This window comes from Impatiens glandulifera, chromosome 2 (genome assembly GCF_907164915.1).
Source record: "Impatiens glandulifera chromosome 2, dImpGla2.1, whole genome shotgun sequence".
Lineage (NCBI taxonomy): Eukaryota > Viridiplantae > Streptophyta > Magnoliopsida > Ericales > Balsaminaceae > Impatiens > Impatiens glandulifera.
The window spans coordinates 50,805,015-50,821,902 of record NC_061863.1 but is presented as its reverse complement, the minus strand read 5'-3'; the positions used below and the strand labels follow the sequence as shown (position 1 = coordinate 50,821,902).

Below are 16,888 nucleotides of genomic sequence, written 5' to 3'. Positions count from 1 at the left end.
CATATATAATTTATATGACTAACAATTAAAAAATACTAATATATATGATATTTGTATTTTTTTAATATTTAATAAATATTTATTATTTTAATATATTTAAAATTAATTTTTATTTTTCAAATTTATTAATTTTTTCACTAAGGTTTATTATATATATATATGAATGAATTATTATTATACTATTAATGTTGATTTTTTATTATTATTTTAAATACATACATATAGCATTTTTAATTTTATTTTTAATCGTTTTAAGTTTATGAACGGGTCAACCACAATTCGACCTAAATATTATATATATATATATATATATGAATGAATTAAAGGGTTTGTTAAAAAGTTGTACTTGTTTGTTAAGTTACAAGTTTGAAACATACATAAAACATTTTTTATTTTATTTTAACCGTTTTATATTTATGCACGGGTCAACCCATAATTTGACTCAAATATCAATTTACTCTCACACATATATTTAAATTAACCACAACTCTCGACCCGACAATCTGAATACTTTGAAATTAAGCATTATTATATATATAGATTAGTTAGTTACAAAGTTGAACTTATATTTATACTATTAAAAATGTTCCACATTCATCAAATTTGGTGTTGAAATTAAAATATAAATTAAGTCGTATTAGCCTAGTTGGTTAAATTGTTATACTTGTTTTATTAGATTTTAAGTTATCGACCCGACAATTCGGACACTTTGAAATTAAGCATTAATATATATATTAGTAAGTTGAACTTTTGTTGTTAAGAATGTCTTACGTTAATCAAATTTGGTGTTGAATTTTAAATATAAAGTTTTATTAGCATAGTTGGTTAAATGGTTGTACTTATTTTGTTAGGTTGCAAACTCAAAACATATGTATATCATTTTTAATTTTATTTTTAATCATTTTAAGTTTATGGGCGGGTCAACCCACAATCTGACTCAAATATTCATTTACTCTCACATAAATATCAAAATTAATCACAACTCTCGACCCGGCAATCCGAACACTTTGAAAGTAAGCATTATTATTATTATTATTATTTTATATATATAAAGTTGAGTGGAGGGTTGATAAGATCAAAATAAATTATGTATTTATTATGATATTTGTCATTATTAGGCATGTGAAAAGACACCTTATTTCTTAATTAAAAAAATATATTTTATTTATAAAATTAATATAAACAGGTTTCGAGATTTGTGTTTGGGTTTCGCATACAACCCATCCCCGAACTCAAATCCAAATTCAATTAGGTACCTTCTCTCTCCCTCCTCTGTCCGAACCCAATTTAAAATACTCTAACTCAATTATCGGGTACCCACATCTATGAGGTATACGGGTATTATTACCATCTCTAATTAGGGCAGCCCAAAATTTAAGGTTGACTCTGTTATTGGTGGTGTAACAAAATAATGTGTAAATATTACATATGGTTTTATATTTTAATTTGATATTCAAATTTTACTAATATGTCAACTCTTCATACTTTTTCATACTTTTTAAGACAATTTGTTATATACAGTATGTTTGAAAGTTGAAAAATATTTGAGAAGTATTATTATTATAGGAGTTACATTGCAAACATGATTCGATGTCTCTTATTAAGGGGGAACACTATTTGAAGTTTTTTTTGTTTTTTAAATTATATTTTATTTCTTTTAAATAAGGTAGCACATTTTTATATAATAATGATCTTTTACTTCAATTTAAGGTTTTATGGATGTGAATCATATATTTTTTAAGTACAATTTTTTATTTGAATTATTTTATGTTTGATTATGATATTTTGTTCTAAAAAGTGTTTTGTTTTAATGTATGTAGATGATTTTTGTGGGTCTTGTTGTGTTGATTTGTGTACGAATTTTCATTTTTTTGGATATTTTTTCTTATATTTGAGGGTTTTTTCATCAACATCTATCTATAGTTACATTTTTGTCCTTTTATCCTTAATTATTATTTGCACAGAACAAAAATACCTTGTAATTTCATCATTTATAGTTGTTTGAGGTGAAAGAAAATTATCTTTCAAACTTGTGTTGGTTTCATAAACAATAATGCAATTTTTTTTTAAAATTTTTTTGGGCATTTCCACTTAATTGGTGTGGCCCTACAGTGGTCCAAATTACTGACAGTGGTCCACATTACTGAGCCAATAGCTAAAGTCCAGTAAAAGTAAAAAAAAAAAAATTAAAAAATGGGACAACAATGTAAATTATACTGTAAAAGTAAAATTATTAATTAAAATTAAAAAGGACCCTCGTGATTTAAAATATATATAATATGATACAATATAACTAAAAACAAATCAAATTAGTATAAAAAATAGTATAGGTTACAAAACACAATTAAATTAAAATAATAATAATAAATGAATAATATTTTAAAAAATAACTAAAATTACAAAAAAAAATCACACTACCTTCTTTTCTTTTTGAGAAGTTATATCTCATAACTCAACTAATCAATTACATAACAAAAAAAAAAAATTATAAATTATATTAATAATATTTACAAAATCATAAATAAACAAAAATTTAAATATTAAATTTAGGGACGGGAAAATTACCGATATTAAAGGTATATCGAAAATACCGTACCGTAATATATTGAAAATATCGACTTTTAAGGTATACCGAAAAAAAGGTAAGGTATGATACCGATACCGTAATTATTGGTACGGTAAATATATGAGATTTTTAAATTTTGATATATCGAGATATACCGAAATAGTATTTATAAGTTAATATATATATAAATATATATATAATACTTATAAGGAAATAATTAAATAGATTTAAAAATAATTTAATTATAGAAATATAATTTTTGAATAATATCAAAATATAATTATACTAAAATATTATTCAATATATGCAATCTCTATCTTATCGATGTGATTAATTTTTTTTAAAATTAATATATTTATTAGGTATCAAAGGTATAATACTGATACCGTACCGAAAATAAGATATACCAAAATTAAGGTAAGGTAAATGTATGAATTTTTTTTATACCGAAATTAAGGTATATCGAAACAAGGTATACCGAAATCAAAGTAAGGTAAAGGTATGCATTTTTTGCATACCGAAATTTTAGGTAAGGTATAATGTATGGATAAAATATTAAGATATACCGACCCATCCCTAGTTAAATTGGATGAACAATTTAAAAAATAATACAAATCACAATAAAAAAGATTTAGCGATTATATAATCTTTTAAGATCGATTATAAAGACAAAATAATTTGAGTTCAATAACACTCAACGATAAAATAATATAAACCGAACAAACCAAACAAATATTTTGACCACTCACGCCAAAAATGTGTTTTTTTTTTATAAATGCATTATTGTTAGAGAGTGGGGCGTTCGGGTGGGGTGTTGTTAGGCATGACTTTTTTGAGCCTACTAACAATGGTCGTCAAAAGAACAACAATGGAACAAGGATTATAGCATTTCATTTGTCTATGGCGAAACTTAATTTACCAACTTTATTTTGTACACTACAGGACGAAAGGAGTTGGAGGTCGTCTCTCTGAGAATTAGAGTCCCCATATAGGCCCACAAAATTCAACAAAAATACAAATTAAAACATAGGCATTACAAAATTTAGTCCTAGTATTTAAATATAAAAGTTATTTATTTTTCTTTTATTATTGAGATATTACAAAATAATAATATTTTTAATTCATTTTAAAACAATTTTAATATATTGTGTTAGTGCACAATTTTCTCTAAATAAATAACTAGTTATAAATAAGTAAAGTAAATAAAAATAAAGTTGAGGTAGAAGAGCTAGATTCCAAATAGATGAAAATGTGACTAAATTGGTCCTAATTACTCTTAGAAAAAGGAAAATGAGAGAAAAAAAGAAATGATTATCTGATAGTCATTTCTTTAATAAGTGAATAGGACAGAATGGGATGGAGGTAACACCCAGATTTGAACTGGAAAAAATGGATTTGTCCTCCCCTGCCTTAACCCTCGGTTGTATCGTCAAAATGAAGGTTTTTCTATATTCTCCTTTTTGTTTCTGTGCAACTCGTTGATGTTAAATCTTTAAAAAAGAGAAAGAATGTATATTTTTTACTTCATACAAGATAAATCGAAGGAGAGTGAATTCCTTATATATTAAAAAAAAAAAAACTTAACAAAAAGAACTTATGACTTCGCGGTTAGAGAGAGATTTGAACCCCACTATAGAGAAAAATAAAAAAATGCATCTTATAACAATAATTAATGATGAAATTGAAAGAAATGAATCCAACTTATTTTATTTGCAATATTCTTTCTAAATTGCTTCAATGTTTAATTTGATTTATTTCTTACTCTAAAAAAATATATTATATATTTTAAAACATATATATTTTATTATTTATTAGTTTGATCAATTTATCTATTATTACTCTAATATATATATATAAATAAATGTATAATGATAAATTAATAGGCAAAGAGAAATTATTAATGAGAAAAAAGAAAATAAATTATTAATATAAAAAAGATTGAGAAATTAATATTTTTAATTAACTGCAAAAATGTTAGCTCTCACAGTCTCATTATTAAAATATATACATAAATATATTATTTGATTTATAATATATATTTATTATTTAATTAATAATACTATATTGTGAGAAAAAAAAAATTGAAAATTTTAGAACTCTTACAAAGTGGGCCCTGTGAAATATTTAGCTCTTGAAAGTGAATATAGAGAAATATTCATTCAACATTAAGCTTACTACTTACACACAAAATAGGTACAAACAAGTATAAAAAGTCCCCCAAATAGACAAGACATAAACAAGTTAAAATTAAAACAAAATATATTGTTCTCCTATCAATTTATCATTTGTCTATTGTGGTGAGCATGAATACTTTATTAAGGAGACAAGTATTTTTGTTTATAAAATATTGTATATTTGTCTATTGTGCAAGAATGAATAAGAAACATGCACCCGTGATCTAATCTTATCTTCTCATTCACTTATTTATCCAGGAGACTTACAAAATTTATTCATTTTTTTTACATGTTCTAAACATAATACTTTTAATCACTTATACAAGGTTATTTTTATTTTAAATTATTATAATGGGTTAGTGTTGAATTAATGGTTAATGTGCCACTAATTAAGAAAATTAGTTTGTTAGATCTTAATTGAAAATAATGCAAAAGAACAACAAGAAGAAGATGTGGATCTGGTCTGGGTTTATTTCACAATTTACAAAGTTTCCATTATTAGAAGTCAAACACCTAAAAGTCTAGATCTGAGATTTTTTGGGTGAGAATTTTTTTTTTTTTTTTTTTTAATAGTGAGTTTGTTGGATTTTTTTTTTTTTTTAAAAAAAGTTTTGATTAGTAAGTAATATTTTTTTTTTATTCTATTAAGTTTTGGATATTTTTTAATAAATAAATTGATGTAACACTCTCAAAGTCATAATGAATTTTAAATCATGATTCCATAATTAAGAATAAAAAAATCTTAAAGTGCTTAGGGCATTGAGAAAACAAACTATTGGTTGGTTTAAATGTTGCACATGCGGTAATTAATTAGTTACAGCATATTAATAATTATGTATGATTTGGTGGGATACATTTTTATATAAATATTTTAGTTTCAAAATATTAAAAGATATACAATAATTTATTATTGGGAAGATTACTATTTTTTTTTAATTTATGAACTTTTTTTTTTCAAGATTTTATCATAAAATCCAAACATCCTTTTATTTATTATTTCAACTATTAATCATTTATATTTTTAAATATCAAAATTATTCTTTATTTAATTATATAAAATTAATTTATATTTAAAATTAAAGAATATTTTTAATTTTTAACTTTAAAAACTAATTTTTTCAAAATTAATCAAACAAGATTTTTTTAGAATAAAATCCAAAAAAAACTTCAATAACGAAAGATCAAACCAGTCCTAAATATTATATTTGAGTTTGAACAACAAACAAAACAAATTATATGAATATATTTATTTAAATAAAATAATATTTTAAAATATATCTTAATTATATATATGTATATTAATAAATTTTATAATATTTTGTTTTGTTTCAAGCATTTCCAAATAAATAAACATAAAACCATTTCCAACATCTCTATAATTTTTTAGCATACAAATATAACAATTTCATGTGCATTTATGGGGTAATGAAATATGTTATTTTAGAACAAACATATAATTACTTTAATGAAAATATTATATAATTGTTACCAATTATTTTCAAATTATTTGATTTGGCTGAAAATATAGGAAAAAACTTTATAGCAAACAAAACAGAGTATGGCCTACATTATAATTATTGAACAATGGAGCCAGTTTGATATGTACTTTTAAGATTTTTTTTTATAAATTACTTTTGTATCACTTTAATTTCATTATAATAATAAAATCATTCATTTTATTAATTAAATTACTAAAATACATTTACTTTATTTTTATAAACTTTAAATACAAAAAAAAAAACATTATAATAATTTAAAAAATTAAAAACTCAAAATAACCCACACTTTGGTCTGATAAAGTGGTTTAAAAAAAAAAATCAAATAACCTTGTATGAAACAAGCCCTAAGACCTTTCTTGTTAAGTTTTTTATTTAATCTTTATTAAATTAATTTTTCAATCAATCACTTATCATTAATTACATCACTCATTTTATTAATCAAAATATTAAAATACTTTCTATTTTAAATTATTATTTTTTATTTTATTTAAATAAAACAATACCTTAAATCTTTTTATCAAAAATAATTATTATTTCTTCAAAATTATCGACCATTATTACTTTTTTCTACCTCTAAATTATTCAAATAACCCCAATTAAACCCAAACTAAATTCAATAATTATAAGAAATCATATTATTTGAATAGTGTTAGGTGTCATTCAAATAACACATAGAATTAGGGTCTGACCAAAACCTACTTGATACCCTTTTAGCAAGGTCAGTTAGGCACGTGGCAAATAGATACCCTAGGATTCTCTTGTAATCTGTTTACCAATCCTATGATTGGAATAGCTAATAATCACATGAATTAACAGTACCACTATAACTTTATAATTGTTAAAAATAATATAATTAAACTTAACTTCAGACAAGTGGGTTGAGATAAATATGAAGGGATACTACAGTTGACCTGACTTTGCATTAAAGTGCTTCAAGACAAGATAAGTTATTTACAAGCTGATAAAATGGGGAGGGGCAGTAATAAACTAGTTCATGTAATTCTATCCTATTTCTCTGAACCCAGTAAACAAATCTTTCACCTTTATAAGTTGATCCACAATTGAAGGAAGGAAGGAAGGAAGAAGAAGAAGCCTCAGAGTAAGAAAGAATCTTTGTAGGGTTTTACTATAAGCAGTTTTTTCACCTTACAGTTGTTCTTTCTCCATGTGGGTAATGTCTATTCTTGGCAATTATCTGTTCGTACCCAATAATACCTACAGATGCCATTTCTTTGGCTGGGTCTTAAATTTGAATTAATTGCTACCAGTTCTAGGTGGCAATGAATGAATATTGATGAATTTACTTTTCATTTCACATAAAGTAAAGCAGTTTTGGTCTCTCTTTAATTTCAGGGTTAGTTGGTTGTGTTCTTCATGGAAATGTCTAATGGAGAAGAAACCAGACAGAAGATTCCTGGAGATCTTAGAAGGCAACTTGCTGTTGCTGTTAGGAGTGTTCAATGGAGCTATGCAATTTTCTGGCAACCCTCAACTACACAACAAGGGTATTTAATAATTCTCATCAAATCTTTCACTATTTTTACTAAGTTTTGTAACTGTACTTTTTGTCTAGCCTTACATTTCTTGTTATGGTTAAGGATACTTGAATGGGGTGAAGGATACTATAATGGGGACATTAAGACAAGGAAAACAGTTCTATCCATGGAACTTAAAGCAGATAAAATAGGTTTGCAGAGGAGTGAGCAACTAAGAGAGCTGTATGAATCACTTTTAGAAGGAGAAAGCGAACAGCAAACCGAAAGGCCTTGTGCTGCACTGAATCCAGACGATCTATCAGATGCAGAGTGGTATTACCTAGTCTGTATGTCCTTTGTGTTCAATCCTGGCCAGGGGTAAGTCAATTCAATACACTCTTTTTTAATTCAATTACAATAAATTAACCCCATTTGTATGCAGTTTACCAGGGGGCACATTAGCAAATGGTCAAACCATATGGTTATGTAATGCTGATTCTGCTGATAGTAAAGTGTTCTCGAGATCACTTCTCGCTAAGGTATATACCTATGTTATAATCAATTTAACACAGTTTTGGTTAGGAATATACCTCTGGATTAAGTTGACTGACTGCAACTTTCTGCCTTCTTGCATGTTTCATATACTCCAGAGTGCATCCATTCAGGCAAGCATATCTCCTTATCGTACTGATTCATAATACTGTAAAACAAGAACAAAATATGAAAAGGGTAACTAAACAAAAACAAAAAAAATGTCTTGTTTATTTTTTTACAGACTGTCGTATGCTTTCCTCATTTCGGTGGTGTCATTGAACTAGGTGTGACGGACCTGGTAATTGAGTTGTAGCATTTTCTCTTTGTCGGATTCAAGTTTGATGGTTTCCCCTTATATATATTTTCTTTTAATTTATGAAGGTGCGGGAAGATCTTAATCTCATTCATCACATCAAGGCTTCTTTACTGGAGCTCTCAAAACCTGTCTGCTCTGAGAATGTTATTTCAGCATCCCATTCCAAGGATGGAAATGACTGTGTCTGTATTAAAATAGATAATGAGATCATGAACAGTGTGATGGCTTTAGAAGATTTCTATTCTCTGCAAGACATTAACATTGTTGGTAGTCAAGAAAGTTTTGGTGGTGAATTGGATGGAAATATGGAAGAAAACAGATATGAACACGACCAGCAGACTGAAGAAGACTCTTTCCTATTGGACAATGTTGATGATGATGATGGGCTGCATGATATAGGGAACTACTTACAAGATTCTATGGAACCAGAGGATATAACTTGTGACAAATCTAATGAAAACAATTTGAAGGATCTCCATAGAAACAATGCCACAAAGCTTAGCTCCTTGGACTTGGGAAATGAAGATGATCTTCATTACAGAAGAACTCTGTCAGTTGTTCTAGGAAATTCCAACAAGTTTCTCGCCAATCTTTTAGCAGGAAGCTGCAATAACAAATCGGGATTCGTGAGCTGGAAGAGAGGGCAAGTGGTTGAAACCCATCCACCAAAGGTACAACAGAATTTGTTGAAGAAGATTCTAGTTGAGGTTCCTCTTATGCACGAATCATGCTCAATTAACTCCCAAAAAGAAATAGGAAAAAGAGACCAGTTCATACGTCTTGCTTATCCTGATAAGAGAATCGAGAATGAAAAATTATCCCTCCTCAAGTCCATGGTTCCATCTATTAAGGAGGTAAAGTTATTGCTCAAGTATTTCAATAGTTTCTTGAAGATTGTTAAAAAAAAACATTAAATTCTTTTGCAGATTGACAGATCATCAGTTCTTGGTGACACCATAGAGTACTTGAAAGAGCTTGAGGCAAGAGTGGAAGAACTGGAATCTTGCATTGACCTAACTGATTCTGAAGCAAGAGCTAGAAGAAAAAGACATCAGGACATGGTAGAACAGATATCTGACAACTATGATAATAAGAAGACTAGTATAAACAAGAGGAAGGCTAATGACATTGATGAAACAGAATCCAGTCTGGAGATGAAGGTGAGTGTAAAAGAGGAAGAAGTCCTTATAGAGATGAGATGCCCTTGGAGAGAATACTTAATGTTGGATATAATAGATGCAATGAACAATCTCCATCTAGATGCTTATTCACTTCAGTCATCAAATGCTGGTGGAATTCTCACCATGACTCTTCAATCCAAGGTATACAATATATATAAGGTGAAGGGAGATTTCATTTCATTGAATAATTTCAAATAATCTTTTTTTTCTTTGAAAATCTATGACAGGTTCGAGGAGCAGCAGTTGCATCAACAAGGATGATAAAACAAGCACTATCAAATGTTGTTGGAAAATGTTGAGGAAATCAGAAGACAGATCTTTCCAAAGGGTGGTATTGATTTTGATAGGGTTTTGCTTGAGGAGAATCTATGCTAGCTTTTAAGTTTTTATAGATTATTCATGTCTTAATTACTTGTTTGTTGTATAATTAAGCTCACTTTTCTGGACACATCCTTTTGAAGAATCAAACTCAGGGAGATATATCCATATTATTTATTGCATAAGAATTAACTATTTATTGTTTCTCACCTTGGAAAATACTTCAATGTTTGTTGTAATTTTCATCTATGATAAATATTAATTGAATATTTTGAGATATAAAAAACAATAACAATGAATTTGAGATATATTTTTTCTATGTAAAATTATCTTTTTGGTAGTATTCATCATTTATGAGATTAATAGGAAGTCATAATCTATTTAAACAAAATATGTTTTTCATTGTTTATTGAATGATTTGCAACATTCCAGTATTCTTCTTGTAATTTACAAACAAATATTTTAATCATTAACTTCAAAAAAGCTACTACGAAACCCACAGACATGCAATAACACAAACTATCGTGCATCCAAAAAAATGTAACATTCCGAAACACTATAAAATGTTTTCTTGTATTATTACCACCATTGAATCTCATAGAGAGGATGTAAAAAAACACACTTTTTCTCTCAACTAAACAATCCCTTCCATTTATGTTTTCCCATGGGTATACAACAAACATAAATATCAAAATTGCCTGTATACTACCAACAAACATTAAAACAAAAAAAAACGTTCAAAGAGGTGCACAAGGATGGATCTACATTGACATGATTCTGCCCTACAAAGATGTGCCATAGTAATCTCCTGGGTGTGTGAGTTAATTCGCAGGCAACAAAAGTTCTGGCAGCTCTTTTCTTTGGCCGAGGAATCTTCCATAACTGAATTTGGAGTTTCGACTCAAGTCAAGTCCTAGTCCTACCAACAGAAATAGCTATTTATGTTACTGAATTACAAATCATTGCCCCAAAAATCAACATCACATTCAGATGTAAGAAAAAATAACCAAACATCCAGAACACCTAATTCAACTTCATATCTACACAATCATGCCACTATATGTCACTTCTATGGATCTGATGTTGTATGAAACTTAAATATGTATAACAGCTTCAAGATGAGTTTGATTCCATAAATAATACTTAAAAAGGGGAACACATGGAACTAACTAACTATTTCAATAGGAATTGGACTTGCCTTCTTTCTTGGCCTAAACATAGAATTTCTTGCATTCTTTCTGGCCAATCTGAATTCAATCTCCTCGCAAAATCCTCCACCTCCCTAATAAATAAAAGCAAGAAAGAAAAAGTTAAAGGGAGTGAACTTGCATATATCTATACCACAATCATTAACAAAGAAAACTGCGATCTCTTGGCCAGTATATACATCAACAAGTTTATCCCCAAAATCTGACTGCACTCACCTATCAATTTCTTCCTTAATTGCAGGATCTATGTCATCTATGTCACCGTCATCAAATTCACCTTCGGCTCCAAATTCACCATCTTCAAGATCTAGGAACTTCATCAAGTCTCTATCATTAACATGAATACCATTGTTAATTCTATCCTTGTGGTAAACAAGGTCAAGATCATTGGATTCCTGTAGCATGTTGAGAAAATATTGTTTAACTTATGTGCTTTATTTAATAGAAAAATAAACCAGTCAACAATATGAAGGGGGTGTGTATTGTAAGAGATGACCCCTAGAATAAGAAGATGCAACCACTGACCTCCTTATTCATCATAGTACAGTCCTTAGAAGAGGAGGCACTATCCAAAGCACAGCCATTGGAAGAATCATTTCTTTGTTGCTCTTTCCTTCTTCGATTTTTCTTTTTATTTTTAGGTTTGACAACCTTTGAATCTGCAAGAAGAATGTATACTCTTTCAACGAGCTTATCCCATGTAAGGAGGCATGAAATTAGCAACTTACAGATTCAAAGATATTAAGAATTAAAATGTTCTAATATAACTACAATGTGATAGAATTTCCCAACTATAACATCATAAGGAAATAACTTATCTAACAAATATAATGCAGAGACCGTGGTGGCAGTAAGTCTAGAACATAGAAAAATTATCTTGGACATAACTACCACAATTTCAAACCTCTATAAGCAGGAAGCATGAATTATCAGAATTTTTATTAGAATCCTAAAAATTGTACATAAACACGGAAAATTTGTGCCTTCTTTGAACTGTGGAAAGCAAAGTAAACAGGAATTCTGCCAACTAGTCTAAATGCAATGCTGAACTGTAAATTAGACAATACCTTTGTCTTTTGAAGGCAAATTGATAGTCAACCAATCGAGTTTACAAAATATAAGCTTCGAGAAAGTACTGTGGAGTTGGGTTTATTTTAAAACTAGTAATGGAAAATGAATGGAACTACTTTTGGTGTCTTGGAGTACTTTGGCTCAAGCTTTGTAATGTTAGCCAGTCTTCGTCCTTCTTATGTTGGTTGTGTCCTTCAAATCAAGATTTGCATCAACCCCTCTAAGGGGCTGCTTGAAGGGGGTTAACAAAAAGGCTAGGTTCTCATATGTTAGTTTTGTCTCTCTAAAGTAGAATATATATATATATATATATATATCTTAAAATAAGGAAGGAGAAGTGGAGAATTAGGTCTTTGGGTTAATTTTTGTATTGGTTTTGCCACAAAGGCATTTTGCGATATAATGTAGTAACGTGAATATGTAAAACTAGGCAACTTTACCGAAGTGCAACATTAATGTTTGGTATTTTCAAGATTCGGTATCAAATTTGAAACTCCTGCCAAGTTCATGAGCAAAATGAGTTTTTATCCTTTATGAAACTCCTGCTAGTCAATAGATTGCAGGTTAGTTCAATGCCTACTTCCACATCAAGTGATTACCTATACAAAGTACATTTACACGATCCAAGATCAGGAAATATGTATATTGATTCAGATGATTAATGATTGTTCCTCCCAACTAGAAGGAAAAGCGATGTAATTAAATCAAACAAAAGAATGCAACATCAGAATACCTCCATCTTCTCCATTAATGAATGATAAAAGGTCATCAACAGAACGATCATCAACACGTTCCTCTTCAATCTCAGCATTCTGGAAAATAGAATCAAGTATCATCATAATTTTCAGCTATTAAGACAACTCAATAACTTGACACTCAAATACTGGGAAGACACAAGGATAAGCAGAATGGATAGTTCAAATACACTAAAAATACAACACCATAATTACCTTCAATCTTTCTCTCTCTCGTAGTTCTTTCCTCTTTCTTGCATACAATCTATTCAAAAGACGAATTCGAGGGTCATCTGTCATGTTTCTTAGAGGCTCCAATTTCTCTTCCTGAAAATATAGATATGCATCAACAAATATACTCCATGAGTTCATTTTATAGGATCTTTAATTTTGAAAAGTCTCATTCTTTGATCTCTTGGGTCAATTCATTTACTTTTAAAACAACACAATCTCCCAATAAACCTTATCTACTATTTCACTTTTTCCATAAAAAATGCTCTCATCTATCCCAATATCAAACAGCATCTTCATAATTATTACTACATTTCCTATACTCTTTGTTTACCTTTAAGGGAAATTTGGTCAAAAGTGATTTCATACCACCCCTTCCTTAAAAGTTAAAACTCACCCCAAATCCTTAAGGATCTCATAAAAGGGGAGAAAGGGATCTCAAGGTTATTTGCAACAAAATCTTAAATAACATTAAATCATATACACTAGTTGGAAACACAAAATACCTCTGTAAGATCATCAGGCAAATGGAATGTCTCACGTATCTCCTCTGGAGTTTTCCCTTCTATCATCCGTGCTAAGGCGCGACTAGTGAGATCAACCAAAGGTTTCAGCTGAAGGCTATCTGCAGCAGATGTTAACTCACAAAGCCTTTTGGTATCCATTCTGATGAACTTCTCATCAAAGGACTTCCGCTCCTGCAAAATGGAAGTGTCAATATTCAGCCTTATTTGTCAACAAAGAAGACTTAAGCTTACTTATGTCATTCTGACTCATTCTATCATCAATTAAAACATTGATGCATTTGTGTGTGCATTTAGAGGATAAATAAACGGAAATTACCTTGTTCGAGTGACCAGCTAATTGGTGAAATCTACAATAATCAAGGACTAAGCTCAACATAGCAGGGTTGACTCGGGGTGGAAGAGATACAGGGTGGTTCTTTGATGATCCCACTCCTGTGTGTAATTCACGACATATCAAAGGGCAGAACATTGCAACCTCCTGTTCTACTTGTTGGACTGAACCATCAGCAGTTTGAAGCCATATATATGACTTCATCATCTGCCAAAACATGTAAAAGTGGCACAGTTAGCCCAGAAATATGAGAATGCCGCAGTAAAACAAGAGGGTATAAGTCTAAAACAACACTAAAGGAGATTCCATAATGAATTAAAATGCACGCATACTGAAGTTGACATGAATCAATAAAATATCTAATGGGTCATTATGTGACCTATTCATCTTTGCATGATAATGAACCAAATTTCCCATCTGATTGCACTATACATAGCATGTACCCATTAAAAACAACCAGAATTTTACATCTTCTTGTGCTAGACTAAGGTGATTAACTGATACACTAATTACTTCCTGATTCTTTTAGGTTAACAAAGTAGAAGAAATGTATGACTAATCAAAGCAACAATAAGAACGGAAAAATAAGAGTACCAGAGATAGCAAACATAGAAATATAATGTGTGTACATCATTGAAACACAAACAGCCTTTTACCAGCTTCCATGCACAACGTACCTCGGGTTTTATTATTTCTCTATCACTGTTGGACATTGCTGATAGATTCAAGAGATACCAGAGCTACGTTCAACACCTTACTGCACCCTAAAACTGGAGCAGCATATAAATATAATCAAGTTAAATGTTTAATTTATCATCAACCTTAAATGACAATTTTACAACTTACTATAGGCAAAAGACACATCATCACTAAGTATTGCTGCGTGCAGAAAAAATTCAAAAGTGGACGGACTCTTTCATGTATAGCAGATAGTCAGATACAGATTGCTTTATCCAATTTTAAAGGACCACTCAAGCACTAAAGATAAAAACCCTGAAAGAGTGTAAAAAATCACTCTAATCACCTCCACTTGTTAATAGGACCGATTAAATAGGTTGATCAAATGACAAAGCCTTGAACCTATAATTCTCTCTAAAATGTTACTGAGGCCAAATTTTACATAATTTCTTTATATATCAAACTTAAATTGGACATGATCATTAAATATTATTGTGTTGAGTAGCTCAGTCACATTAGTGTCAGCACAACCAAGAGCCGTGATTCTGCTGTGAATATTTTTTTTTTAAGTTAGCATCAAGGATGCAGGCATAGAAAGAATATCAATTAACATGTCCATTCATGGATCCAAATCCAACTTGAAGAAAACCTACCCATAAAAATGTCCATCAAGTGATGATCTAAGAATCTGGACTTAAGTACATAAATTATCTTTGTTTTACGGTTAGTGCTGATTATCAGAATGAACAGCATTGTCAGACACTTAAAATCTATGATACTTCAGGCAGGCACTGTACTACCTTTGAAACAGAGTTATAGAAGACTTGATGCAAAATCCAATCCAATCCAACTCATGCCACTCTTTTGTCAATCCAATCATTTGAGACCTGTGCACTCCACAAGAACTCATAATTGAGAAATTTCCCCCCAAAACACCTCCGTTCCAGACATTAAAAAAAATCAATTTCAATCTAAAGAAGAAGAAGAATCTATGTGATCTAAGACCCATTAACATAAGAAAACTCCACCCTAGCGTCCCCTCATAAGTCTCCAAAATACTTTTTATATAACTTGTAGATAAATCTATTGTATCTCACCAAGTGTGAAAAAAACATACTTGTACAATTTCTTGAACACATATAATGTAGGGTCCTTTGCAATAGTAAGCTTCATCTTATAAATGAAGACACAAATATATACAACCAAGATGAGCTAATTTTCATTTTATGCAGCTCCAAGTATGTGTTATGACTGATCACTCTAGATATCTGTATCAATACGATCCAATCAAACAGTCTCTTTTCCTCCACTAACATTCATTTACTAATTACAACAACCCATCATGGATATACTAGTAAATACATCTCCAATTCACTGATACTAGGCTATGTATATCAATACTTCAAATCAAGGGAAGGATAAGAGAAGTTCATCTACAACATACAATTTGATAAGAAAATGAGGACAAGAATTGCAACAACGAACAGAAAACGATGAACTGAAACAGTATGGACCCCACGGCAAGTCATTTCTTGAAATCAATTGTATCAAATCCGAAACAAAAATAGTAACATCCAAGTAAAGAATAAAAAATAGGTGAAGCAAAATGGGTTTCGGAATTCACTTAGAGATAGGAAAAATAGATCCGAGAAGTAGAATTTGGTCAGTTTGGTGTAGGAACAAGAAGGAATCACAGAAACCTGAAAGAACCGTAATGACTTTAAGAAACGGCGTGAAGACTGTACCTTGACAGAGAGAAAGAGACAGAGAGGCGGTGTGTGTGGAAAGATTAGGCGGCGGAAGCGGCGGCTGACGGCGGCGGAAACCAAAAATGGGTAAAAGAGAGGGAAATGATTTTCAGTGTTTCTGTGCGGCTGGAAAAGATAGGGGCCGGAAGGAGGAGAATGAAGGACATCTACCTTCTCTCTCTAGACTCTCTCTCTCTACACATTTTTGGTAAAATCCTCTTTTTTCTTCAGACACGTAATTTCATTATTTTTATAATTTTATTCAATATATAAACTTTATCCAGAATTATCCAACAA

At 29.7% G+C, this 16,888-nt stretch overlaps 2 protein-coding genes across 6 annotated transcripts; one reads left to right on the top strand and one right to left on the bottom strand.

Annotated features, from left to right (window-relative positions):
- Window positions 1-7,191: 7,191 nt before the first annotated feature.
- LOC124927216 (transcription factor MYC1-like) lies at window positions 7,192-10,232 on the top strand. 3 transcript variants are annotated; one of them, XM_047467585.1, is made up of 9 exons: window positions 7,192-7,338; window positions 7,593-7,744; window positions 7,838-8,092; window positions 8,157-8,253; window positions 8,365-8,379; window positions 8,490-8,546; window positions 8,630-9,418; window positions 9,491-9,886; window positions 9,973-10,232. In XM_047467585.1, exons 2-9 carry the CDS (start codon window positions 7,614-7,616, stop codon window positions 10,042-10,044), a joined length of 1,812 nt encoding a protein of 603 aa, XP_047323541.1. In that variant the 5' UTR covers window positions 7,192-7,338; window positions 7,593-7,613; the 3' UTR covers window positions 10,045-10,232. The 3 variants fall into 3 exon arrangements, with proteins under 3 accessions (XP_047323541.1, XP_047323543.1, XP_047323542.1); XM_047467587.1 differs by lacking the exon at window positions 7,192-7,338 and adding an exon at window positions 7,498-7,513; XM_047467586.1 differs by lacking the exon at window positions 7,192-7,338 and having other exon boundaries at window positions 7,529-7,744.
- A 381-nt stretch (window positions 10,233-10,613) lies between these two features.
- Window positions 10,614-16,816, bottom strand: LOC124927732 (SKP1-like protein 21). Of its 3 annotated transcripts, XM_047468191.1 has the most exons (11): window positions 16,589-16,816; window positions 15,644-15,730; window positions 14,843-14,935; window positions 14,151-14,372; window positions 13,814-14,005; window positions 13,293-13,403; window positions 13,076-13,154; window positions 11,797-11,930; window positions 11,488-11,666; window positions 11,262-11,345; window positions 10,614-10,982 (listed from the first exon to the last, which is right to left on the bottom strand). In XM_047468191.1, the coding sequence occupies exons 3-11, from the start codon at window positions 14,876-14,878 to the stop codon at window positions 10,970-10,972; spliced, it is 1,050 nt and encodes a 349-aa protein (XP_047324147.1). In that variant the 5' UTR covers window positions 14,879-14,935; window positions 15,644-15,730; window positions 16,589-16,816; the 3' UTR covers window positions 10,614-10,969. The 3 variants fall into 3 exon arrangements, with proteins under 3 accessions (XP_047324147.1, XP_047324149.1, XP_047324148.1); XM_047468193.1 differs by lacking the exon at window positions 15,644-15,730 and having other exon boundaries at window positions 16,544-16,816; XM_047468192.1 differs by lacking the exon at window positions 15,644-15,730.
- Between the last annotated feature and the right edge of the window lie 72 nt (window positions 16,817-16,888).